The following is a 26,790-nucleotide window of genomic DNA, read 5'->3' as shown; positions in this document are numbered from 1 at the left end:
ATGGCACCGAAAGTGAAGAAGGGAGCTCCTTCCCCTCCTAAAGTTGAAGCCAAGGAAAAGGCTTTGAAAGCCAAGATAGCAGTGCTGAAAGGCATCCACAGCCACAAAAATAAGAAGATACACACTTCACCCACCTTCCGGCGGCCCAAGACCCTGCAGCTCAGGAAACAGTCCAAATATCCAAGGAAGAGTGCTCCGAGGAGAAACAAGCTTGACCACTATGAGATTATCAAGATCCCCCTGACCACTGAGTTAGCCATGAAGAAGACAGAAGACAACACCACACTTGTATTCATTGTGGATGTCAAAGCCAACAAGAATCAAATCAAACAGGCTGTGAAGAGGCTCTATGATCAGGCCTGATGGAGAGAAGAAGGCACATGTTCCACTGGCTCCTCACTATGATGCTCTAGATGTTGCCAACAAAATTGGAATCATCTAAACTGCATCCAGCTGGCTAATTATAAATATACATCTTTTTCCCACTAAAAAAAAAGTTCTCATATGTGACCGGGTATATTAACTTAATAGACACATCATGTTAAATGAAGTAAGCCAGATACAAAGAAAAATACCTTATGATTGTACTTCTCTGTGGAATCTAAAAAAGGTAAACTCATAAAAGCAAGAATAGGAGGATATTTAACTAAAGACTGGAAAGAGGACAGTATTGAGAAGATTCTGATCAATGAACATAAAACTTCATTTAGAAAGGAACAGTGACCTCATACAAAAAAGATTACCTAATTACCTGACTTATGAAATTGTACCCCCTCTATATAACACCTTAATAATAATAAAAAAATTTTTCAAGGTGGGTATCAGTGGCTCATGTCTGTAATCCTAGCTACTTAGGAGGCAGGCTGAGATCTGAGAATGAAGGTTCAAAGCCAGCCTGGGCAGGAAAGTCTGTAAGATTTATCTCCAATTAATCACAGAAAAAGCCAGAAGTAGCACTGTGGCTTAAGTGATAAGAGTGCTAACCTTGAGCAAAAACACTCAGGGACAATGCCCAGGCTAAGCAGAGTTCAACCCCTAGGACCAGCAAAACATACATACACATACACACATACATATACACACATACATATACACACACACACACACACACACACACACACACACGCCCCCCTCTTTCCCTCCCCTCCTCCTTCCCTCCCTCTCTCTCTATCTCCTTCTCCCTCTTCCCCTCCTCTATCCTCCCTCCTCCTCTCTGGCCCCACCTCCAGTTAAAACAGAGGAGAACGCTCCAAAAGTCATGTTGCTTTAAAGAAAATGTACTGGAGTTGGAGCATGGCTCAAGTGACAGAGCTGCTGCCTAGCAAAGGTAAATTACTGAACTTAAACACCACTTCTAGAGGGAGGGAAGAATACTATACTCTAGAAATACACTAAAATTAGATTTTAAGTGAAATAATACATGTGTTAATTAGCTTATCTTGGCCATTGCACAAATGTAAATACATTTCAAAACGCCACATTGTACAAATAAATTTATTTTTGTGCCAATTTTAAGGAATATTTTTTTTTTTTTGCCAGTCCTGGGCTTGAGCTCAGGGTCTGAATGCTGTCCTTGGACTTTCTCAAGGGTAGAGGTCTACCACGTGAGCCTCAGCACCACTTTCGGCTTTTTTCTATGTATGTGGTACTGAGGAGTTGAACCCGGTCTTCGTGCATGCTAGGCAAGCACTCTACCACTAGGCCAATCTCCCGGCCCCAAGGAATAAGTTTAATTTTTAAGAAAGACAAATCTGTCAGTAGGTCATGCCTGTAATCCTAGCTACTCAGGAGGCTGAGATCTGAGGATCAAGGTTCAAAGCCAGCCCAGGCATAGAAGTCCATGAGACTCTTATCTCCAATTAACCACCAGAAAACCAGAAATGGCACTGTGGTTCAAGTGGTAGAGCTAAAGAGCTCAGGAACAGCATCCAAGGCCAGAGTTCAAGTCCCATGACCGACAAAAAAAAAAAAAAAAAAAAGAAAAACAAATCTGTCAAGTTATCTAAAGATAGTTATATTTAAAATATAAATAAAGGGGGAAAACAAACACAGTTGCAAATGTAAGTTCTTATTACATTTATGAAGATATATTATCCTCCAAACAACCCTTTTCATAAACAAAAGGGCATGAATACTATCAGGCTCTCCTAGTTCAGCTGCATCAATATTTTAGTGTTTACACAGACTGACCATATTTTCCTCTCATTTTCCAGATCTACTGCCATCCCTTTCTACATGGTTTTGCTCAAAGCCTCTTTTTCAGGACCAAATTTTTTTTTAAAAAATAGCCTACTTCAAATTACATAAAGAAAAATGTGTATCTGGCAAATATAATGTAACCCTTCTATTAATTACAATAAAATATATGAAAAAAAGAAAAATGTGACCCCTTTTAAATTAAAAGAGCTTTTGCTACCATATGTAGATGTTAAATCTAAAGTACAAACATACATGAAAACATATACAAGACTACATGAGTATATACACAAACAAATTAACTGAAGGATGGTATGCTCAGGAGAAGAGTCCAATGGTATAAACTGTTCATAAACAATAGTTTAACAAAATAAATGCTAAGGAACTGAAATAGGTTTTCCTTTTTGTGGGGAGGGAGTAAAGAAGGGAAGTTAGACAAATAGAGGAAGGGTGGGTAAATACAGTTTTAACTAATGTACATTAAATAAAAGTTGGTCTACACTCTTGAGAGTATGGAAATGATGGAAGAGGTGATATTGCTTAGGATGCACTGGCCTGATAGTGTGATCTGTTGAATGGAAAACCCTCTATATATTTAAAATTAAATTTAAAAATCAAAAGTTATTCACAACCACACTTAGCTAATGGATGGCACAAGGGTTGTAAACCCAGGTCTCATCATCCCAACACTGAGACAACAAAAAAGCAATATATTTCCATTCCTATTCCTTGGTCAACAATACCATAAGCAAAGTTCCTGTTCCTTGCATCTATTCACATCAATTAAGTGAATTTTTGCTTAAAGAATATGAAGCAAGATGGGCTCTTTCCAATGCCCAAACTATATGCAAACTCAAATGAGTTACTTCATAAGAAATTTTAATGGAGGCTGAGGATGTAGCTCACTGCATAGTATTACAAGGCTGGGTTCTACCCCTAGAACTATAAAAGAAAATTCAATGAAGAACAGGGAGAATCAGACTTCATTAAGAATAGGAACACTGGTCAGAATAAAGCAAATTAGCAACCCAACAAAAACTCCAGCTGTGCATGTCACAATTAGCTTCCTTTTCCTACTCTATGACTATGGCAGTCATAGTTTTACTCTCCATGATGACTTGTTTCTTAGACTGTTTCTTCTGTCCTGAAGCACCCGCTTCTGCCTCCTATTATTAAACTTTCAGACCAAATTAATTCATCACTTGTATACCAGAATTATAAAACAGACTTCTGGGGCCAGGACAATTAATGAACTACTGGCCTACCTACATATAACTAATATAGAATGTCCAATAGCCCACAGTGGAAAAGTTCAGGAGACTCAGGGTAAAAAGTCAGGCACCAGTGGCTTATGCCTAAAATCCTAGCTGCTCAGGAGGCTAAGAGATGAAGATTACCACTAGAAGCCAGCCAAGGCAGAAACATCCCCATGAGACTCTTACCTCCAATTAACCAAAAACCAGAAGTGGCATTCTGGCTCAAGTGGTTGGCTAGTTTGAGCACAAAGAAGTTCAAGGACAGTGTCCAGGACCTGAGTTCAAGACAGACAACTGACAGAAAAGTCTAAAGCTAACTCAAGCACCAGCAGCTTAGAATACTTAGCAGCTAGGATCTTCCTAAGGAGGTTGACACCTAAAGGATAGCAATTCAAAGCCAAGTCCCAGAGCTACATCTCCAGTGGGCTGGAGGCACAGCCCAAGTGGTAGAGTGTCAGCTATAAAGCAAGCAAACAAGCAAGCAAGCAGACAAGCAGTACAGCCCTGGTACTGTTTAACTTTGTCTCTAATAAGGAGACTGAGCTCTAAGGATTAAGGTTCAAAGCCAACGCCAGGTATTCAGATCTGAGAGATTCTTAACTCTAGTTAACAAGCAAAAAGCCAGAAGTGGCGCTGTGGTGATAAAAGTGCCAAGCAAGAACACGAGGTTCTGAGTTCAAGCCCAAGTACTGGAAGAAAAAAAAACTAGTTTCAGTAAAACAAGGTACTTTTTCCTTATAAGACATACATGTATCCATCCTTCTATGTCTTCAAATTTTCATCATCTTCTTCATCATCACCATCACCATCATTACCATCACCACCACCACCACCACCAAGAGACAGCTATGCTGGGTCTTTCAAATCATGCTCTAATGCGTTTTTTTTAATCAAATAAAATGTAGAAGATAAAAAGTAGACCATTAGAGTGTCTATGATTGAATCTCATATTCTTTTGCTACAAGGCACAAAATCATGGGCAATTTAGGTAATTCCATCTACTAAATGTAAATTGAAAAATAATAAAATAAAAATAACACTGTAAGAATTAAGTGAGATGCTGGCAAAGTGCTCTAAAATACAGCACTGAATAAATGTTATTTTACTAATTTATATACATGCATTTCTTTTCTCTCACTCATCATGAAAAACCGACAGACTAAAAGACAAAAGTATCTTATTGGTGGATGTGAAAGTCTAATAAATACTTCTTTTCAAAAAATTTAGTACACTGTAACCACAGTATCTTAAATCCAGACAGACTCTTAGTCTTTGTACGTTTTCCATAACTAGGAATATCAACTACTGTGCAAAATATCTTTAATCTCACTGATGTTTTTTCCACAGGTAAAAATGCCACATCAATACCAGCTATATCTTATCTAAAACATCAACATTTTAAAGATATCAAAACATAACAAATTACAAGTGAATATTAATTTTATTCTAAAAGTATGTTTGCATTAACACAGAGACCTACTATAATAACAAGAAAAACAAAGTGAACAAATACACTATAGCTTTTATTGAGACCTCTTAATAAACTATTCTAGATTAAAAAATGATCTTATTAGTATTTACTGGTATCAGTCATTCTAATATCCAATTCATATAGGCTCATTTTATATATATATATCCAAATCATTATTTACCTGCTAGGAACAATTTAGAATAATTTTAATGTTACTATTTCTCTACATCATTCTCCTCTGATTTAGACAATTTATGTTCTCTTGCTTGACAGCAGTTAGTTACATGATGTTTAGAAATATCAAAAAATTAAGCCAATAATATGTTACAAAGATTAATCTACATTGTTTTCATTTCAAAAAGACTAAATAACCATACATCTTTCACAATTAAATTTTTTTGTTCCCACTACAGGCATACTTAGGTAGAGAAAAAAAAAAACCAATGTTTGAGCACTACTACATATAAAGTAACAACTCAGCAATAAAGTGACAATCCAATATTAAGTAAATTATTTCAACAGACCACCAAACAACACAAGCAACAAATGACTAACCACATGAATTTCATTTCACAGAAATGAAAATCAAAGTCATATTGGGGCCAGTTGCCAATGGCTCATTTCCATAACTCAGGAGACTAAGAGCTGAGAATCATAGTTAGAAGCCAGCCCCAGTAGCAAAGTCCATAAGACTCTTATCTCCACTCAATCACCAAAAAGCCAGCAGTAGAGCTGTGACTCAAATAGAAAGAGTATTAGCCTCAAAAGTAACAGTATTTAGGCTCTGAGTTTAAGCCATAGTACTGGTATACTAAATATACATTTCAGAATGACTAAAATTAAGAAGACTGACAACCAAATACCAATGAGATTATAGTTTCTGCAACCCTCAAATATTGTCGGTAGGGATGTGAAATAGTACAACTATTTTTTTTTTTTTTGCCAGTCCTGGGCTTGGGCCCAGGGCTTGAGCACTGTCCTTGGGCTTTCCCAAGGCTAGAGCTCTACCACTTGAGCTTCAGCACCACTTTCAGCTTTTTGCTATGTATGTGGGGTACCGAGGAATTGAACCTGGATCTTCGTGAATGCTCGGCAAGCACTATTTTAAGAAAATATATCGTAGTTTCTTATAAAAACTAAACATACTCCAAATTATGACTCAGAAAATTCAACTGCTAGGTATATGCTCAAGAGAAATGGGGGGGGCAAAAAAAAAACAACTTTCACTAAGACTCTTAAAGAGTATTAAGGACAATTTTATTCATGTTAACCCCAAAATATAAACAGTTCAAGTATCTGTCAACAAAATGAATAAGTAAACTTGTTTATTCATACAATGGACTATTACTTAGCAAAAAAAAGAGAAGGAACAAATTTCTGATAAATGTAACAATATGGATACATCTCAGAAACAATATAGATAACATCTCAGAAACATGCTGAATGAAGAAATCTCACATAAAAGAGTATATGCTATGTAGTTCTACCACATGATGTTCCAGGATGGGCAAATTCAACCTAAGGCAGAAAAAAATCAGAAGAATAAATTTGAAAGTGTCGCTCAAGTGGTAGAACACTAACAGTCAGCATTTTTAAAAAGCTGAGTGAGACTACTAGGCATTTACCCAATCATCCAGAAACAAGGACATACTAAATCCACTAGCACAACAATGTTCATTGCAGCACTATTTACCATAGCAAAGATATGGAACCAACCTAGAGGTCCCTCAGTTGATGAGTGGATCAACAAGATGTGGTATTTGTACACAATGGAATTCTATGCTGCTGTCAGAAAGAACGACATTGCCCCATTTGTTAGGAAATGGAAAGATTTAGAAAAAATCATATTAAGTGAAGTAAGCCAGACTCAAAGGAAATTAGGCTAAATGTCATAATCAGTAGAAACCTTGGGCTCTCCTAGCAGAGATTTGCAATAGAGCAAAACCTAGATACATAAGGCCATATAGTATGATGCTAAATGAAGGGACCTCTAGGGTATAGAAACAAAAGCCATATAATGAATGATTGTTGTCCTTAATGTACTATGTTATCTCTCATCTCTTTTGCTGTCCCTTGGTTATCTCATATTGTTACAGTATCCCACTTTGTTACCTGATATATCGGATATATTTGTATTTGGTTATTTGAAATTGGATAGGGAAGGGGGAAAACAAGATGAGGGGTGGGGGGGAGGGACATGTGAAAGGGTATCAATGTATGTGAATTAATGCACCTCCTATCTGGCAAATATCATGTAACCCTTCTATTAATTACAATAAAAAATATGAAAAAAAAGCTCTGAGGTCACACCTCAGTACTGGCACATATATATACATGTGCACTTGAGCAAGCACATACACATACACACATACATATACATACACATACATACACATACATACACATACACACACACACACACACACACACACACACACCAAAAGTGACTGCCTCTGGAAGAGAGACTGGAAATTAATTGAAAGGAGCACTGTTGGGTTGACAGGGGTTGGTTGAGTTACAGAATGCAATTCCTGATATCATCAGTATCAGATATATAAATCTGAACACAGTATTTACAGTTAAAGTAGCCTCACTCAATGTATCAAGCTACAAGAAATTAATGAATTTATACCACTAAGTCTGCCAAATAGGATCTGAATAATAGCTATCATTATTTGGAATTTTTTTTAAAGTCTGAGACTAGGATTCAAACACAGTACCTGACTCATTCACTATCTAGCACTCTACAAACTGAGCCATGCTTTCAACCCTGGAATTTACATATTCCATCTTTCACACATTCAAAAAACAAAAACAGATGCATTGAGACACTTATCTCCAGGAAGTGGTGCTGTGGCTCAGGGGTAGGGTGGTAGTCTTGAGCTGAAGAGCTCAAGGACAGCACTGGGGCCCAGAGTTCAAGCCCACGACTGACAAAATAAAAGACCAGATGTGCCATGTGCTGGTAGCTCACATCTGTAATCCCTAGCTACTCAGGAGGATGACATCTGAAGATCATGGATCAAAGCCAGCCCAGGCACGAAAGTCCATCAGACTCTTATCTCCAATTAACCACCAGAGAACTGGAAGTGGTGCTGTGGCTCAAAGGGGTAGAGTGTTAGCCTTGAACTGAAGAGTTCAGGGACAGTGCCTAGGCCCCGAGTTCAAGCCCTACAAATGGCAAAAAGAGAGAGAGAGAGAGAGAGAGAGAGAGAGAGAGAGAGAGAGAGAGAGAGAGAGAGAGAGAGAGAGAGAGAGAGAGAGAGAGAGAGCGCGCGAGAGAGAGAGAGCGAGCAGATGTGATGGCATATGTCTATAGGGTTGGTTATTCAGGAAGGTCAAGGTTCAAGGCTTGCCAAGGTAAAAAGTCAAACCCCATCTCAACCAAGAAGCCAAGCATGGTGGTACAATCCTATAATCCCAACTGTGTGAGAGATAGATAAGGGAATTACAGTCTAGGCCAGCCCAGTCCAAAAAGTTAGTGAGATACCAATCTCAACAAATAAAGCCAGATTTGGTGGGCATATCTGTAACCCCAGCTACTTAGCAGGCAGAGGGCAGGAAGATCTCAAGTTGGCCTCAGATAAGATGCTACCTGGAAAGTAACTAAAGAAAAAAAATCTGAAGGGGCTGGGAGTTTGGCCTAGTGTTAAGAGTGCTTACCTAGCAGGCAGAAAGACCCAGGTTCAATTCCTTGGTTCAAATGGTAGAGCTCTAGCCTTGAGAAAGCCCAAGAACAGTGCTCAGATCCTTAGTTCAAGGCCCAGGACTGACAAAAAAAAAAACAAAAACAACCTGAGGGCATGCTCAAGTGGTAGAGTCTCTACCTAGCAAAAGTGAGGCCCTAAGTTCAAACTTTAGTGCAGAAAAGGCCAGTGACAATCACCAATCTTTGTGTGTGTCTAGCATAGGCGGGCCAGTAGTAAGGTTGAACTCAGGGCTTGAACTCTTGCTGATACTCTAACCCTCAGCTATGTACTTCCAGTTAAAGTTTCTTTGCTGGTTAATTGAAGCTAAGAATCTGTCAGATTTATCTGTTCAGGTTGGTTTCAAACAAAGACCCTCACATCTCAGCATTCTGAGTAGCTAAGATTACAGGTGTGATCTACTAGCACTATTAAAAATTTCTTAATTTATTTGCATTTTGCCAGTCCTAGGGCTTGAACTCAGAGCCTTGGCACTGTCCTTGAGATTTCTCAAGGCTAGCATTCTATTACTTGAGCCATAGCACCACTTCTGGCTTTTTCTGTGTATGTGTTTAACAAGGAATCAAACCCAGGGCTTCATAAATGCTAGGTGAGCACTCTACCTACCACTAGGCCACACTCCTGGCCCAAATCCCTTAATTTATATAAATGTAAAATACTGCACTCCTCAAATTTTCTATGGCTGTAATTAGCCCAGTTTCAGTTAGGGGTTGGGAGTAACCAAGGCTAACACTTTCCCTGGAACACAGGAACTAGAAGGAATGGTTCCTAAAATAAAGGATGCTAGACAGAAAATGAATTTACAAAGTCATATATAACCTTAAGGTAGCACTTATTCTTCTATGAGATAATACTTATACTGTAACTGTGTACCAGTCAAACACTATTTTAGGTATTAACTCATCTAATCTTCACAATTCTATGAGGTAGATACCACTCCCGGTTATTGTATTATTTTATAGATACAGAAACAGATGCACACAATTGCCAGGTGTGGTGGCTCACACCTGTAATCCTAGCTACTCAGGAGGCCGAGATCTGAGAACTGAGGTTCTGAGTCAGCCCAGATAGGAAAGTCTCTGAGATTCTTATCTCCAATTAACCACCAAAAAGCTAGAAGTGGACCTGTGGCTCAAGTGGTAGAGTACTACTAGCTTGAGCAAAAAAGCTCCAGGACAATACTCAGGCCCCTAAGTTCAATCCCCAGGACAAGCACATTAAAAAACGTAAATAAAAAGAAGTGATATAGCCAGGTGCAGTGGCTCACACCTGTAATCTTAGCTATTCAGGAGGCTGAGATCTGAAGATTGTGGCACTAAAGAGCATGAGACTCTTATCTCCAATTAAGCACTAGAAAAGTTGAAGTGGTGCTATGGCTCAAGGGACAGGGTGGTAGCCTTGAGCTGAAGAGCTCAGGGACAGCACCCAGGCCCAGAGTCCAAGCCCCATGACTAACAGGAGGAGGAGAAATAATTTATATATGTGCATAAATGCACATAGAAACCTCTAGGAAGTTACCTACTTCAATAACAAGAGAGGAAAAACAAGAAAAGGAGTATCAATGCGTGAGAAGTAATGCACATTCTATCTGTAACTATAACCCTTCTATACATTACAATAAAAAATTAAATAAAAAAATAATGAGAGGGCAGTGGCAAAATTAAAGTGAGCCATCTTCATTCCTGAGAATAGAAAATAGTTCAGAGGTGTACTTATTTGCCAGTTATCAACCACTGGTACAATTTTCTGGACTCCTGTGACAATTTCTTCAATACCTTGAAACTTCATGACCCATAATTACAAACAACCCTTGATATGCACAGTCATTTCATCATACCATTCATTTCTTTAAATTATTCATTTAAAATAGTCCCTAGAGTGAACACCTATGTAACATGTACATGAAAAGACTGTTTTGAGTTTATGAAATACATGCTCCAGTAACTATTCTGTTTAAATATTAGTTAGAAGAAAAAAAGACCTGTTATACAAGGGAAAGAATAGGACAGCTTGCAACAATCCTTACAACTTAATGTCACAAATAAAACCAGTCCAAGATCTAGATGTTTTTTATACTCAAACTATTGTTTTTTAAAAAACTGACTTAGCTAACATTGATGCTTTCAGAGTAGTAAAAACATTATCACTGTTTTCTCAGATTAAAATTCAAACAGAAAGATTATAAGACATCAATTAAAAATAAATACCTATAAAAGTGCATAGTATTATAAAACTTTTCTTTTTAAAATAACCGAAAATGTGATGCTAGTTTGGCTAAGCTTTGATCTGCACAGAAATGCCAGGAGCATGTTTCTAAGCAACACCAAATTTTTGTAAATGCTAGAACAATACATGGCAAACAAATATGAATACAAAGAAGATATCCCATCCCATACCATGTACTTGTGTATCCCTTTATATGCTGACTTCTAATAATGCAGCCCAGCTTGTACTGGTGATTAAAGGTAAAGATGGAGAATCCCTGTAAGCACAGTCCTGATACCAACATGCAGAATTTCTTGGATAGAAAATTAGAACCAGGAAAGGCCTTGGATAGATTTGACAGGAATGGTTGCCTAGAAGGCCTGAACCTTCAGTCTAGACATGAAGAGACATATTGAAAGATGATGTTTTTGTGTATGTGCGTGCCAGTGCTAGGGAATGAACTCAGGGCCTGGATGCTATTCCGAAGCTTTTTTGTAAAAGCTGGTACTCTAGTACTTGAGCCACAGTTCCACTTGAGACTTTCTCCTAGTTAACTGGTGGTAAGAATCTTACAATCCAGCCCAAGCTAGCTTTTTTCTTTTGCCAGTCCTGAGGCTTGAACTCTGGGCCTGACCACTGTTCTTGGGCTTTCTCAAGATTAGAGCTCTACCACTTGAGCCACAGCACCACTTCCAGCTTTTTCTATGTATGTGGTATCAAGGACTAGAACCTGGGCCTTCATGCATGCTAGGCGAGCATTTTACCATTAGACCAAACTCCAAGACGCAAGCTAGCTCTGCAACGCAAGCTAGCTCTGAACCACAATCCTCAAATCTCAGCATTCTGAGTAGCTAGGATTATAAGAATGAGTCATAAGTACTGGCAAAGGATGATTTTTGATTTTTGTGTTGTTTTTGTGGGTCATGGGGCTTGAACTGGCCTGGACGCTGTCCCTGATCCTTCAGCTCAAGGCTTCCGCCCTACTCCTTGAGCCAAGCATCACTTCCCATTTTCTAGAGGTTAATTGAAGATAAAAGTGCCTGGGCTGGCTTTGAATCTTGGTCCTCCAATCTCAGCTTCCTGAGTAGCTAAGATTACAGGCATGAGCCACCGCACCCAGCTAAAGGATGATTTTTATCTTACAATAGCCAGCTAGAAAGAAGGATGGTATATATTGAGACAATAACCTGAAAAGGAATAAATTATACCTCTTAACTAGACAACTGACTTAAATGTTCCTCTCTGGCTTCATTACCCTTTTGTCTTGCTTCTTAGCTTAATGTTGCAGCACTAGTTCATCAATGTTTCAAAGAATAAAGGGAAAATTATTTGGTACGGGGATATAATTCAGCCAAACTATTAAGAAAAAATGACATCTACAGGGAAGTCAAGTGTGAGTTTCACACAACTTGAGAAGAAAAACAAAAGAAAAAAGGAGATCAAACCATTGGTATATAATCAAAGGCAATTAACCTGCTTCCTAAGGAAACAGGCACTTTCTCCAAGATGTTACTGCATGTATATTTATACTCCTAGCTGAGAAAGTACAACAGGGCTTTCAGAGTCATTAACAACAATACCCTAGAAGATTTCACTACTGAAAAAAAGGCTACTTGACTTCCTAGAAGGGGCATCTGGATGGTCATGCCAATCATTTCTCCAGGATTTCAACTTACACAATATGAAATGGTAATATGTCAAGTTATCTGTTAGAGCTGCAGAATACTGTTTCAATATTCATAGTTTTCATTGAGTTTTTAATACACATCTTTGTGGAAAAAAACAACAACAACTTTTTTTCCCCCAGTCCTGGGGACTGAACTCAGGGCCTGAGCACTGTCCTTGGGCTTTCCTCAAGACTAGTGCTCTACTAATTGAGCCACAGCTTCACTTTCAGCTTTTCTATGTATATGGTACGTAGGAATTGAACCCAGATCTTCCCACATACTAGGCAAGCACTGTTACCACTAGGCCAAACTCCCAGCCTGAGAAGCATCTTTTCTATCAAAGAACTTCTTTCTGTTAATCTTAAGAGAATTGTTTTTCTGAAAAGTTGAGTGAACTTGTAACTTAAGTGAACTTGTGGTTTGTACTTGTGATTACATTTTAGCTACATCCTTTTCCTAAGCGCTTTAAGACATCCTGCTAGATACTCCTTGAATTCTAGTCACATCCTTTCAATTAAGCCATACCCTTTTGCAGATTATGAACCTGAGTTCAGCCAATAGGAGCAGAGGAGCAGGGCCTGCTAGGTTAGGAATAAAAAGGGAGCAGCCTGCCTGCAATGTGTCCTTACTTGCCAGATTTTTTTGCTAATGGTGCACTCTTCTGCAAAGTTAACTTTGCCTTGCAAAGTTCCTTCTTAGTTTGAATCCTTACTCCTACATGACACCCCAACATCCTGAGCTATTTCTAACACCTTACAAAACTAAGAATAATTTTTATTTACAGAGATTAATAATCCATTGAGAAAGTAGTAAACTTCTCCAAATCTCTTCAGGACCTCAAGAAAATCTTTACAAATATACTAGACTAGAACAAAATTGTTTCTTGAGGTATTCATAACACTTAAACAATTTACTATTTCAAAATATTTTAACAAAAAAATGAAATTATATACTTTATCCACCTTAACTATATGTACTTGTGAAGGTCCATCCACTAAGGGCTTTCTTACACCAACAATTGAGACTATATAACAGGGATCGAGGCACAGCTCAGTAGTAAAGCACTTACCTGTCTTATCAAATGCTAAGCCTTGAATTCAAACACTACTATGGGGCCTGGAGTTTAGCCTAGTGGTAAGAGTGTTTTCCCAGCATGCACAAAAACCCAGGTTCGATTCCTTGGTACCACATATATAGAAGGCTAGAAATGGTGCTGAGGCTCCAATATAGAGCACTAGCCTTGAGAAAGCCCAAGGACAGTGCTCAGGCCCTGAGTTCAAGGCCCAGGACTGGCGAAAAAACAAAAACACTAGTAAGTATCACCAAGCAAAAACATGTAAATAGTGTATAAAAGAACATGATGCTACATTTAAATCTCTAAATTAGTATGATATTCATAAAACACATGTTCTGTAGGCTTCAAATTTTAAAAATTGTCTTAACGTTTTCATTAGTTAAAAGCTCATTAAAAGCTTTATAAACTGTAGTTAAGTCTTTCTAAGAAAGACTGCTGATAAAATAGAATATTATTTTTAACCGTAACTAAAAATCCTGTTATTAAAAACCTATATTTGGGGGCCGGGAGTTTGGCCTAGTGGTAGAGTGCTTGCCTAGCATGCATGAAGACCCTGGTTCGATTCTTTGGTACCACAAACATAGAAAAAGCCAGAAATGGTGCTGAGGCTCAAGTAGTAGAGCTCTAGCCTTGAGAAGATGAACCCAAGGATAGTGCTTAGGCCCTGAGTCCAAGCCCAGAACTGGCCAAAAAAAAAAAAAAAGAAGAGGTTAAAATGGCAGAAAAGCATATGAGAAAAATGCTCATCATCCATGGCCATAAAGGAAATGCAAATAAAAACAACCCTAAGATACCACCTTACCCCAATTAGAATTGCCAAGATTTTGAACTTAGACAATGACAGGTGCTGGCGGGGTTATGGAGAAAAAGGAACCCTACTGCATTGCTGGTGGGATTGTAAGCAAGTTTAGCCACTCTAGAAAGCAATGTGGAGGTTTCTTAAAGAACTGAAAACAGAGCTTCCTTACGATTCCACCACACCACTCCTGGGCATCTATTCTGAACATCATAACTCAGGATATGATAAGGACACTTGCTCAGCTATGTTCATCTCTGCACTATTCACAATAGCCAGATGATGCAAACAATCCAGATGCCCTACTGCAGATGAATGGATACAAATGAATGTGGTATACAAAAAATGTGGTGTGTATATTTTCTACATAGCCAATAGACAAGATAAAATAATGGCATTCGCAGGGAAGTGGATGAATCTAGAGCAAATCATGTTGAATGAGACAAGTCAAGACCAAAGGAACAAAAGGCACATAGTATCCTTAATATGTGGCTATTAGATCCAAACAGTACAAGAGTGAGAACTCAATATTTGTGTACCCAATGCTATGGACGTGGTATTGGAAATATAAACACAACTACATAGATATAAAAATTTATGACTCCATAGGAGGAAAACATAATGTTTTATTACATAGATTATTATGTATCTATGACATACAAACCCTCAGCCTAATTTTAATTATGTTCTAAAATCTATCTGCCAGTGATTGTATACAGATTCCCTTCTTAAATACTTGTTTAACAAGTCGTTTGAAGTATGATGTAAAAATCAATGTTAATAACTTCTTTAATAAAAAAAATCTGTAAATAAAAAAAACAAACTTGCCAATAGTAAAATATTTTCAAAAGCAAATTCAAACATGGGAAGGGGTATCAATGTTCAAGAAGTAATGTACCCACTACCTGATGAATGTAACTGTAACCCCTCTATACACCACCTTGATAATAAAATACAATTTTTTTAAAAGGGCAGATTCATCTTCCTGATTGTCTATGAAAACAATCTTTGAACCTTTTGTGTGGCAAGTTTTTAAATTTTGTTTTATTTTGGGTTATGTGTATCAATTTTCTCATGGTTGTATACAAAAATATCAAGAATTTCAACTCCAAAGGAAGAAAAGTACAAAACACAAGGAACAAGAAACAAAAAGTACAAAACACAATAAAAGTAGCTTACAACAGCTATGTATATATGATCATATAAAATGATGTTTATTGAAATGAACACCAAGAAGTGGAAATAAGAGAGTTTTTTTCATTGTTCGTGTGTGTATGTTTGCCAGTCCTGGACTCAGAACCTACACTGTCACTGGGCTTTCCTCAAGACTTACGCTCTACCTCTTGAGCCACAGCACCACTTCTGACTTCTGTGTATGTGGTGCAGAGTAATCAAACCTAGAGCTTCATGCATGCTAGGGAAGAACTCATACCACTAGGCCTCCCTCCTGGCCACCAACACTATCCTTAAGAGCTAGGTATGGTGTTACATGAATGTAAGCCCAATGCTAAAAGGCCAATTTAAAGTAAAAAAATCTATTCATGGATCATAATTAGAGTGACTCATGTCTGCAATTCTAGCTACTGATTTAAAATAAGACTCTACCTGAAAATGAAGGCCGAGGCAGGAGAATCTCAAATTTAGGACCATCCCAAACTCAGGGCCAGCGTGGGTGTATATAAACATATATATACATACATATACACACACACTACTCTTCCTTTTTCTATCTCTCTTTTTTTTTTTTTTTTTGCCAGTCTTGGGGCTGAAATTCAGGGCCAGGACACTGTCCCTGGACTCCTTTTGCTCAAGGTTAGCATTCTACCACTTGAGCCACAGCACCACTTGACTTTTTCTGTCCATGTGGTACTGACGAATTGAATCCAGAATTTCACGCACGATGGCAAGCACTTAGCCACTAAGCCACATTCCCAGCTCCTACATACTACTCTTTATATAGTCCAGGCTGCAATTTATACACACATATGTATTAGGAGAGGTAACTATGCTCAAGAAACATTATATACATTGATTGACACATTAAACTGAAATCCCTTTGTACAACTATTTGAAGATGATTTTAAAAACTTTTATGAAGCCTTGTGTTTCTAGGTTTCAACAAAACCCAAATCATTTCCTGCCTACTAGAACCTCAAATGTGATTTTATGAGGAGATAGGATCTTTTACAGATACTTTCAGTTAATAATATTGAAATGAAATCATTCTGGATTTTGGGTGGACCATAAATCTGATTGGTGTCTTTATAACAGACAGCAGAGGGAGATTTGGACAATGACAAAGAGAAGATCAGGTAAAGGAGGAGGAAAAGATTATTACACTGCTGCTGGGAAGGTATAGCTGATGTCTGTAATCTCAGCTACTTGGAAAGAAGAGATCAGGAAGACTGAGGTACAGGCTTGCCTAGAAAAAGTTAGCAAGATCTCTCCTCAATCACTAAGTCAGATATAGTGACAATCTTCTATGATCACAGCTATGCAGAAGCTATGGTAGGAGAATCACAGTCCAAAGCTGTCCTTGGGCAAAAACAAGACTATTTGAATGATAACTAAAACAAAACAAGGACTAGGATATAGCTCAGCAGCAGAGTGCTTGCCAAGCATGTTCAAAGACTAGGTTCAATGTATGTATGTTTGTGTGCATGTCTGTCTGTCTGTGTGTATATATACATACAAATATGAGTAAATAAACTTCTTATTCATTATTTAGGTGCAAGTATTTAAAATTAAAAGGCTGGAAATGTGGCTCAGTGATAGAACATTTATCTAACATTGGGAAAAAGAGAAAAAAAAAGTTTATCCTGAAACTTTTTTCTTAGCTTACATAACCACTATCTTTTCCCTGTCTATGAGTGCCAAGATTTCTGGTTCTGCGATATGCCTATGCAACTTTCACTTCTCATAAAACCCCTACTGCTGACAGACACTGGCATAGAATATCTCTAAGACTACTAAAATGACAGTTATATTTTCCAAACTACAGGATGTTTAGAGTGGAAAAGTCAGACCCAGACTAAACAGATGTGTCCTGAAAATAATTTTGTGTATGCACAAAACCCCTAAGTTCTAAAGAACTTAATTCCTGTTCCTATTGCCTTTCTTTTTAGCATGAATCATGTCCACTATTATGCCTTCATGGATACATCTCTTATACATTTTTAATAACTTTCATTGGATTTATTTACTATTTCTGTAATACATTTTATTAAGTATTACTAATCCAAAGGATGATGAGCATAATAGAGGGATTGAAAATTATTGGAATGTTATATATATGTGTGTAAATATTACATTAAAACCTTTCCCTATAATGTAACTAGTATATGCTAATAAAAAATTCTTTTTATCTTGGAAAGTTTTCTAACCAGATACTCGTTCCTTTCAAATGAAGTTACTAAACCAAATGGTCTTAATCCATGGTCTCCTCTAAGGTTAAAACTATCCTTGACATAAATTCTCAACTAGAAGCATCCTATATTAAAGATTTGGGTCAGGAAACTTGCAAGAATTTTCTACCCAATAATGGTGCTAACTACTCACAAGTAATTGTTGAGGACCAGAGAGACAAGGAAGAAACCTCTACTGGTCTTATCCATAAAATGCATAGAAATAGGTAACCTATATATACTTTCAATTACAGAGTGATTCATTAATTCTTCATCTCACTGAACACTTAACATTGACAAATATTCTCTTTCTATGACTGTGGATTCTGATCCTCCCCCACACCTAGATATCTAGATTAACTACACGTGCTGGGGACCAGTGCTCTTGCTTATAATCCTAGCTATTCAGAAGGCTGAGACCTAGAGGGTAGAGGTTAAGTGATCTAGTCAAGGCAGAAAGGTTCCAGAGCCTCCATCTGCAATTAACCAGAAAAAAAAAGCTGAGCTAGGAGTATGGCTCTAGTAATGGAGTACCAGCTGTGAGCAAAAAAGTCTAACAAGTGGGTGAGCACCAGCCTTGAATGGAAGAGCTAAGCAACAGTGGGCAAGCCCTAAGTTCAAGCCAAGGTACTGGCATCAAAAACAAAAAGTAGGTAAGTGTGAAGCCTTTAGTTCAAACCCTGGTGCTGACAAATCAATCAACCTACAAAACATCCCAAGGAGCCAAGCACAGTGGCTGATACTATAGTCCAGGCTACTCAGGAAGCTGAGATCTGAGGACAGCTAATTGAATGTTTAAAAAAGAGGTCCAAGGGCCGGAGTTTGGCCTAGTGGTAGAGTGCTTACCTAGCATGCACGAAGTCTTGGGTTCGATTCCTCGGTACCACATACATAGTGGGGAAAAAAGCCAAAGTGGTGCTGAGGCTCAAGTGGTAGAGCTCTAGCCTGGAGAAAGTCCAGGGACAGTGCTCAGGCCCTGAGTTTAAGCCCAGGACTGGCCAAAAAAAAAAAAAAAAGAGGTCTAAAATAAAACACCTGCTCCTTGAAAGATATTTTTGGGACTCTCAGCTCTGATACCCCTCTCTATAAAGAGTCTATACCATTTTCAAATAAATTTGCTCTGTCTGGTTTTTTTTTTTTAAAAGCAGACACAAAGGAGAGCCGGGAGTTTGGCCTAGTGGTAGAGTGTTTGCCTAGCATGTATGAAGCCCTGGGTTTAATTCCTCAGTGCCACATACACAGAAAAAGCTAGAAGTGGTGCTGTGGCTCAAGTGGTAGAATGTTACCCTTGAAAAGTCCAAGGACAATGTTCTGGCCCTTAAACACCCCAGGACTTGGGGGGTTGAGGGGGGGGAAGCACACAAAGGACAAAGGGCAAAGGGCAAATGAAAAGGTACTCAACATTGTTAGCTGTAAGAAAATGCAATGCAAACTGAAATCACAATGGATTATATATTCACTAGAACTGTTAAGTACATTGACTTTTTTTTAAGTTAATTGAAAGTAATAGCTGGGTGCTGGTAGCTCATACCTAGAATCCTAACTACTCAGGAGCTGAGATTCAGAGGATTACAGTTCAGTCAGACCAGGCAGAAATGTCTATGAGACTCCATCTTGAAGATAAACAGCAAAAAAACAGACTGGTAGTATAGCTCAAGTGACAGAGCACCAGCCATGAGCAGGATTGCCAAGCAAGCATAAGGCCCTGGTACTAGCTAATAGAAATGTGTGTTAAATACTTACAATCTGCTAGGAAATCTCTTTTTTGGGGGAAGAGGGGGTGTCAGTCATGGGACTTGAACTCAGGACCTAGGTGCTGTCCCCGAGCTTTTTTGTGTTTTTTGCTAATCCCTGAGCTCCTTTTTGGTGCAAGGCTAGCACCCAATCACTTAAGCCATAGCACTACTTCTTTTTCTGTGATGAGATGGAGGTAACTGTCTCACAGACTTCTCTGGCTGGCTTTGAACAGTGATCCTTAGATCTCAGTCTCCAGAGAAGCTTACAGGCTTGAACCGCCAGTGCCCTACCAGCACCCAGCTAGCTAAGAGATCTTAAATGTCCTTACTATTCAAAGACTGACAGATACAAATACACAAAACTGTGACATAATAGATGCTATATTAGCTTGATTTTTATAATTATTTTCACAATACATAAGAATAGCAAGACAAGCCAAGTGAGGTGGCTAATGCCGGTAATCCTAGCTACTCAGGTGACTAAGATCTGAGCATCAAGGTTCAAAGCCAGCCCGGGGAACAAAAGGACCTGAGACTCTATCTCTAATTAACCACTAGAAAATGGGAAGTGGGGCTTGGCTCAAGGGTAGGATGGTAGCCTTGAGCTGAAGAGCTGAGGGACAATGCCCAGGCCCAGGGATAGGGTAGAAGCCTTGAGCTGAAGAGCTCATGGACAGCGCTCAGGCTGAGTTCAAACCCCATACCCCCCCCAAAAAAAAAAAAAACAAAACAAAACAGCAAGACATGCCTAGAAAGCACCAGGAGCCAAGTTAAAACCACAGTACCACAAAATAATAATAACAACAACAATACCAGGCATCTAAAAGTGAAGCTATGGCTCAAGTGATAAAGCACTAGCTCTGATCAGAAAGCTCAGGTCCAGGACTAGCACAAAAAAAAAAAGAAAGAAAGAAAGAAAGGAAAGGACGGAGGGAGGGAGGGAGGGAGGGAGGGAGGGAGAGAGAGAGGGAGAGAGAGAGAGAGGGAGAGAGAGAGGGAAGGAGGGAGGGGAAAGGGAAAGAAAGGGAAGGAAGGGAGGGGAGGGGAGAGAAAGGAAGGGAGGGGAGAGGAGGGAGGGAGGGAGGAGAGTAAAGGGGAAGGAAGGAAGGAAGGGAGGGAGGGAGGGAGGGAGGGAGGGAGGGGAAGGGAGAGGAGAGGAGGGGAGGGGAGGGGAGGGGAGAAGAAAAAAGCTGGAGGCAGTGGCAACCTGCAATTGTAGTTACTTAGTAAGCAGAGATCAAGTAGTTTAGGTAGGTAGGTAGGTGGTGATTGAAGTTTGAGGCCAACTGAGTGCAGTGATATACACCTGTTATCCCCAGGAACAACAACAGAAAGAACAAACAGGATTGCAGCCCAGGCCCACTCCGGCATAAAACAAGATCCTACCTACAAAATTATCAATGCACTAGGCACTCACACACAGTGAGACCAAAGAAGGATACTCGGAGGGAAGGAATACAAAGGTGCAATGCCTATGAGCCTCTAATCACATAAAACAATATTTATTGGGCCCAGGAGGGTGGCCTAGTGGTAGAGAGCTTACCTAGCATGCACGAAGACCTGGGTTTGATTCTTCCATACAACATACACAGAAAAAGCCAGAAGTAGTGCTGTGAGTAAAGAGGGATAACCTTGACAAAGCTGAAGGACAATGCCCAAGCACTGAGTTCAAGCCCCAGGACTGGCAAAATAATATTTACTGAAATTAACTCCAGGAAATGGAAACAAGAGGGGCTTTTAGAGTTTCATTTTGCATTTTTATCTTGTTTGTTCATTTATCTTTGGCAGCATAAGGAGGGGGACAAAGAAATGTAGGACCGAAGGGTGAACAATTTGATAGTGGTACTCACTAGACACCATGTTAAAAATGAACTATACAACTGGTAGATGGGGTAGGGAAGGAAAAACGGACAGTGAAGAAAGGAGTGACATCTAAAAAGAAATGTGCTCATTATCTAACTTATGAAACTGTAACCCCTCTGAACATCATCTTTATAACAATAAAGAAAAGTCAATGTAATAGGAAGAGTTAACAAAAACCAATGCACAAGCTAGGTGCTGTTGGCTCACGCCTGCAATCCTAGCTACTCTGGAGGCTAAGATTTGAAGATCATAGTTCAAAGCCAGCCTGGGTAGGAACATCTGTGAGACTTTTATCTCTACCAGAAAAATGAAAGTGGAGCTGTAGTTCAAAATGGTAGAGAGATAACCTTGAGCAAAAGAACTCTGGGACAGCACCCAGCCCAAGTTCAAGCCCTATGACCAACAACTATGCACTGTGCCAGTGTTGTTGGATCACACACCTGTAATCCCACCTACTCAGGAAACTGAGAGCCAGAGCTCTTCATTCAGAGACAAACTAGACAGAGATCTCCGCTCGGAGACAAACTAGGCAGAACAGTCCCCTAGCCTCTGCCTTCAAAAGAATGAGACAGGGATGTGATGCTGTGGCTCAAGTGGTAGAGTGCTAGCATTGAGCTGAAGAGCACAGGGACAATGCTCAAGCTCAGAGTTCAAGCCCGAAGACCGACCAAAAAACAATGAGGCTGGAAGTTTTGCCTAATGGTAAGGTTGCTTGCCTAGCATGCACGAAGACCAGGGTTCGATTCCTCAGTACCACACAGATAGTAAAAAGCTGGAAATGGTGCTATGGCTCCAGTGGTAAAGGTCTAGCTTTGAGAAAGCCCAAGGGCAGTGCTCAGCCCCTAAGTTCAAGGCCCAGGACTGGCAAAAAAAAAAAAAAAAAAAACCATAACAATGAGACAAAAGCCAGGCTAGAGGCATGGCTCCAGGAGTAGAGAACCAAACAAGCAAATAAACGTAGCAAGCATGAGCCCCAAGTTCAAATCTCAGTGGTAGAGCACCAAGGCTGTAATCCTGTAATCCTAACTACTCAGGAACCTAACATATGAGAATCAGGGTTCAAGGCCAGCCAGGGCAGAAAAGTTCATGAAATTCTCATATCCAATTAACCACCAGAAAACCAGGAGTAGCGCTGTAGTTCAAAGTGGTAGAACACTAGCCTTGAGCACAAAAGCTCAGAGACATCACCCAGGCTCTGAATTTAAGCCCCACAACTGACCAAAAAAAAAAATGAAAGATGGAGACCTACTGTCCATGCTAAGAAAGCCACAGGAGGTCAGCTTCTAGACCACAAATAAGAGTAGGAAATCCTAAAACCCTCACTGACCCTGTATAGAATTATATGCGATTTTTATTTGCTAATGGAAAAATATTTTTTTTTTTTTTGCCAGTCCTGGGCTTGAGCTCAGGGCCTGAGCACTGTCCTTGGACTTTCTCAAGGCTAGAGCTCTACCACTTGAGCCTCAGCACCACTTCTGGCTTTTTTTTTCTATATGTGGTACTGAGGAATAGAACCCGGGTCTTCATGCATGCTAGGCAAGCACTTTAACCACTAGGCCAAACTCCCAGCCCTGGAAAAATATTTTTTAAACAATAATAAAACAGAGTAACTAGAGTTTTCATATACTAATACACTGGGTAATGATATAAAATGGAATAGCCAGTTTGGAAAACCATTTGGCAATTTCATAAAAAGTGACTAATCACAAACCAGGAATTTTTCTATGCATGTACTCTCCAAAAGTGAAAATATATGAATACATAAACATTCAAAGATCTAGATGGAAATGTACAATATCCTTTTTTGTTTTGCTAGTTCTGGGGAGTTGAACTCAAGGCCTAAGCACTGTCCTTGGGCTTTCCTCAAGTCTAGCGCTTTACCACATGAACCAAAGCACCACTTCAGGTTTTTTCTATGTATGTGGTACCGAGGAATCAAATCCAGGTCGTCGTGCATGCTATACAAGCACTTTACCAAACTCCAGGCCTCAAAATTTTGTTTTTTAATAGCAAAAAGCTGGAAACTTAAACATCTACCAACTGGTGAATAAACAAATTGTATGATACTCAGCAATGAAAAGGAAAAGCTGAGAGTTGGAGTGTAGTTCAGTAGTACAGTGCAGGCTTAGCATAGATAAGGCCATGGATTCAGTCCTACTTTAAAAAAAAAAAAAAAGAGGGGGTAGGGGACACTTACCAACAAATTTTACATAGTTGAATCTCAATGTATGACACTAAATGAAAATAAGCAAGACAAAAACAACTGTACAATTCTATTTATATGACAGCCTAAGAAAGACAAAAACACTGGTTGCCAAAGGTTAGGGAGGGAATAGATTGTAAAAGGGCAAAGGTGTGGGAGAAGTTTCTGGAGGGATGGAAATGTATGACATCTTGATTGTGGAAAGAGCTGCACTTGTGTATGTATTTGTCAAATGTCACAGAAAGGGTTAAGAGAATAGCTCATGTGGTGGAGAGTTCAAACAAGGCTTTGATTCAAGTTCCAATACCAACAAAAAATAAAAAGTCACTGAAATCTTCATCTAAAACTTATTGGGTTTCAAATCCTAGTACCACCAGAATATAAATAGAACGATAGATAGAGCAACACATAATTCTAAATCTAATCCTCTTGTCAGTAAAAATAAAAAATAACAGCACAATTAGCAAAATTTGAACTAAATGGAAAACTGTCAGTGTAAATTTCCAACTTTTATGACTACTACGATTTTGTTGGAAGATGATCTTGGTTGGATAAAATGTACATTAGCACAATCTAAGGTGACAGGGCATCAAATCAGTAGATTCCTTTCAAACTGTTAAGTGGGAAAAATACTTTCTACCATACTTCAAACGTTTCAAGTTTGTGGCTTAAATTGCTTAAAAGTGGGGAAACAAACAATATGCCTGAAAAGTAAACAAGGTTTAAAACAGACTCTTCACATGGTTAACTTGGTAAGGAGGTGGTATTGAACTAAACAAAATTACTAGCAAATAATATGAAATTCTGAAGCCCGAAAATACTCTAAATTCTCAACCCTTTTTTAAAATAACTGACATTAAACCGGCAATGAGTTACTAAGAGATGAAAGAGCATGAAGGATTCCCACTAAAGAAAAGCAAGTTATCACGGGAGGAATGACAAGAGGCAGCAGGCTAATGTGGGTAGAACAATGGCATTCTAGCATTACCCATGGCTGTATCCACCACAAAGCACAATCTCAGCATCTCTTTTGAAAAACGAAGAGGCAGTACAACGGATGTCTAAAATTCCTTCCAAGTGTGGGACTAGAATTTCCCTGAAATAAAAGTGCTCCCCCAACTCAATTTATTATTACATTACGCTAGCTACATAGTAATACGACGGGACACAACATCAACATGAATGTGCATGAGCTCTGAACACTGTTAGGGAAGCCCATCAATTAGCATATAAAATATAATGCACCTGCCAAATTGCTCCATGCGAAGACTTTTACGACCAATAAAGAGAACGATTAAAACATCTAAACATGATCACCTGCCGCGGCCAGCTGATCACCTTTTGCTTTCAAAGGCGGCCCCCACTCCCATCTCTCCCCGACAGAACGGGGTCCCATCTCCCACAAATGTTTAAAGGTGCAAGGATTCTTTTTCCCTTTCCCTGAGACCACGCGAGCAAGCGTGGCGGTCAGCGGGCGGCCGACACAGCAGGGGAGAGGTAACCAGTGGACTCAGCACTTCCTTTCGGAGAGGACAGCCCCCTGCGTCACTCCTTACTCACTCAGGATACGGAGCAGAAGTTTTTATTCCCCAGGAATTTTAGCACAGTTGGTTCCCGCCCTGCCAGCCCTGCAGTCCTGAGTCCAAACCCTCCGACACCAGGGCGCTGCCCGGGGCTCTCCAGCCACCTCTCGAGGGAGGGTCGCGGCCTCTAGGCTCGGCCACGGCTGGCCCGGCTGGTCCGCCCGGAACAGGGCCGACGCGGCCTACACTCCCTCCCAAGCCACCCAGCCGCGAGGGTCCCTCACGCCCACCCCGAGGCTCAATCCCTCCACCGAGGCCCGACGCCCGGCCCGCTGCTACTCCGCCGCCGCCGCCGGGCCCTGCCCGACCCGAGCCGGGACTCCCCGCCTCCCCGCCTCCCAAGCGCGACGCCCGGCCCCGCGCGGAGCCCACTGGACAGAGGCCGGGGGCGGAGGCCAAGAAGCCCGGGGGCGGCGCCCGCCCCACACCCTTACCTGGCTTCTCGTGGTCGTAGCCTACCACAATGAAGTAGTCCGCTAGCCGAGCCATGGCCAACGCCGCCGAGCTCGGAAAGCGGATCCTCGTCGCCGCTTTCGCCGCCGCCACCCACCCGACCCGGGAGGGCTCAGCATTTTCCCTGCAGCGGCAGTAGCGGCGGCGGCGGCACTTCAGCCATGTTTGACAACCGTGGCGCGCTCTGCGCCTGCGCCGCGCGCCCGCCACGCCCCGCCCCCACCCGAGCGGACACCGGGTCCTCTGGCCGGGCTGGGTGCGCGCGAGGCCGCTCCACCCTCTGCGGGCCGCGGGGACGCCGAGGCCTGAGGAGTGGGCGTCCCGGCGCGCACCCGCCCAGTGCCTCGGCCGAGGCCGCGAAGGTGCTCCTTCGACGGCCGGGATCGGGGCTGGACGGGCGCTTCTCTTGTTTGCCGGGAGCTGGGGGGGGGGGGTCTTTCCTTCCGCTTTCTCTATTCGTTTTGGATGTGGGAAGACAGGGTTTGGGCGGGGTGGAAGCGCTCGTTGGAAAGTCTGCTTTTTCCTTTGCTTACAACCATCACCACCATCGCCAAAGAGGAGATTCTTCCGCCCTCGCCGGGAAGCTTGGAATTTGCACCGCCAGGGCTTTTTTTTTTTTTTTTCCTGCACGTTTCCTGTTTATGTTGTGCAGATGAGAATTTTAGGAACAGGCCCTCCGAGCCGGCGGGGGAGGGGGAGGTTTTTGCACAATCTTCAGAAGCGCCTCGAATTTCAATGCTGTGGGGGCGGGCGGGGGGCAGCCTGGGCTTCCCTCGAGCTCCCGGGGGTAGTTGTTTTCCACCAGGAATGCGGCAACCCTGGGATCCTCCAGCCGTGGGCTGGTCTCTCCCGGGGGAGCCCCGCCCGCCTCGGCCGGCTTCCACCGCCGCGATCCTGGACCCCTGCAGCCAACGCAGGTGTCCAATTCTCCTGCTCAAACACGCAATAAACATCAGTTAATGGGGCTCGTCATCCAGCCCAGGAGCTCTCCACGTCGTTTGGCTTCTTTCTGGTGGGACAATTAGATGCGTCTGCTTCGTTGTCTCCTGGTATTTTAGTAGCATATGCACAAGTGATCGAAGTTTTAGGAAATCATCTTCACGGCTGCTGACCACAAAGGTTGCTCACCACGTCCTTCACATGAACACAGAAGAGCTTAGAAAATAAATGTGTGT

At 40.7% G+C, this 26,790-nt stretch overlaps 1 protein-coding gene and 1 pseudogene across 3 annotated transcripts in view; one reads left to right on the top strand and one right to left on the bottom strand.

Moving 5' to 3' along the window:
• On the top strand, window positions 1–467 carry LOC150053188 (large ribosomal subunit protein uL23 pseudogene; annotated as a pseudogene).
• The window catches only part of Sbf2 (SET binding factor 2), a 250,978-nt gene extending 225,199 nt beyond the window's left edge, over window positions 1–25,779 (bottom strand). For all 3 annotated transcript variants that reach the window (XM_090348160.1, XM_090348161.1, XM_090348162.1), the window contains exon 1: window positions 25,597–25,779. In XM_090348160.1, coding sequence (XP_090204286.1) covers window positions 25,597–25,651 — 55 coding nt within the window. In that variant the 5' untranslated portion in view covers window positions 25,652–25,779. The remainder of the gene's footprint in view (window positions 1–25,596) is intronic.
• Between the last annotated feature and the right edge of the window lie 1,011 nt (window positions 25,780–26,790).

The sequence above is a fragment of the Megascapheus bottae genome, chromosome 16 (genome assembly GCF_031878675.1).
Source record: "Megascapheus bottae isolate mThoBot1 chromosome 16, mThoBot2.hap1, whole genome shotgun sequence".
NCBI lineage: Eukaryota > Metazoa > Chordata > Mammalia > Rodentia > Geomyidae > Megascapheus > Megascapheus bottae.
The sequence above is the reverse complement of the archived record's forward strand: the minus strand, read 5'-3'. Positions and strand labels throughout refer to the sequence as shown.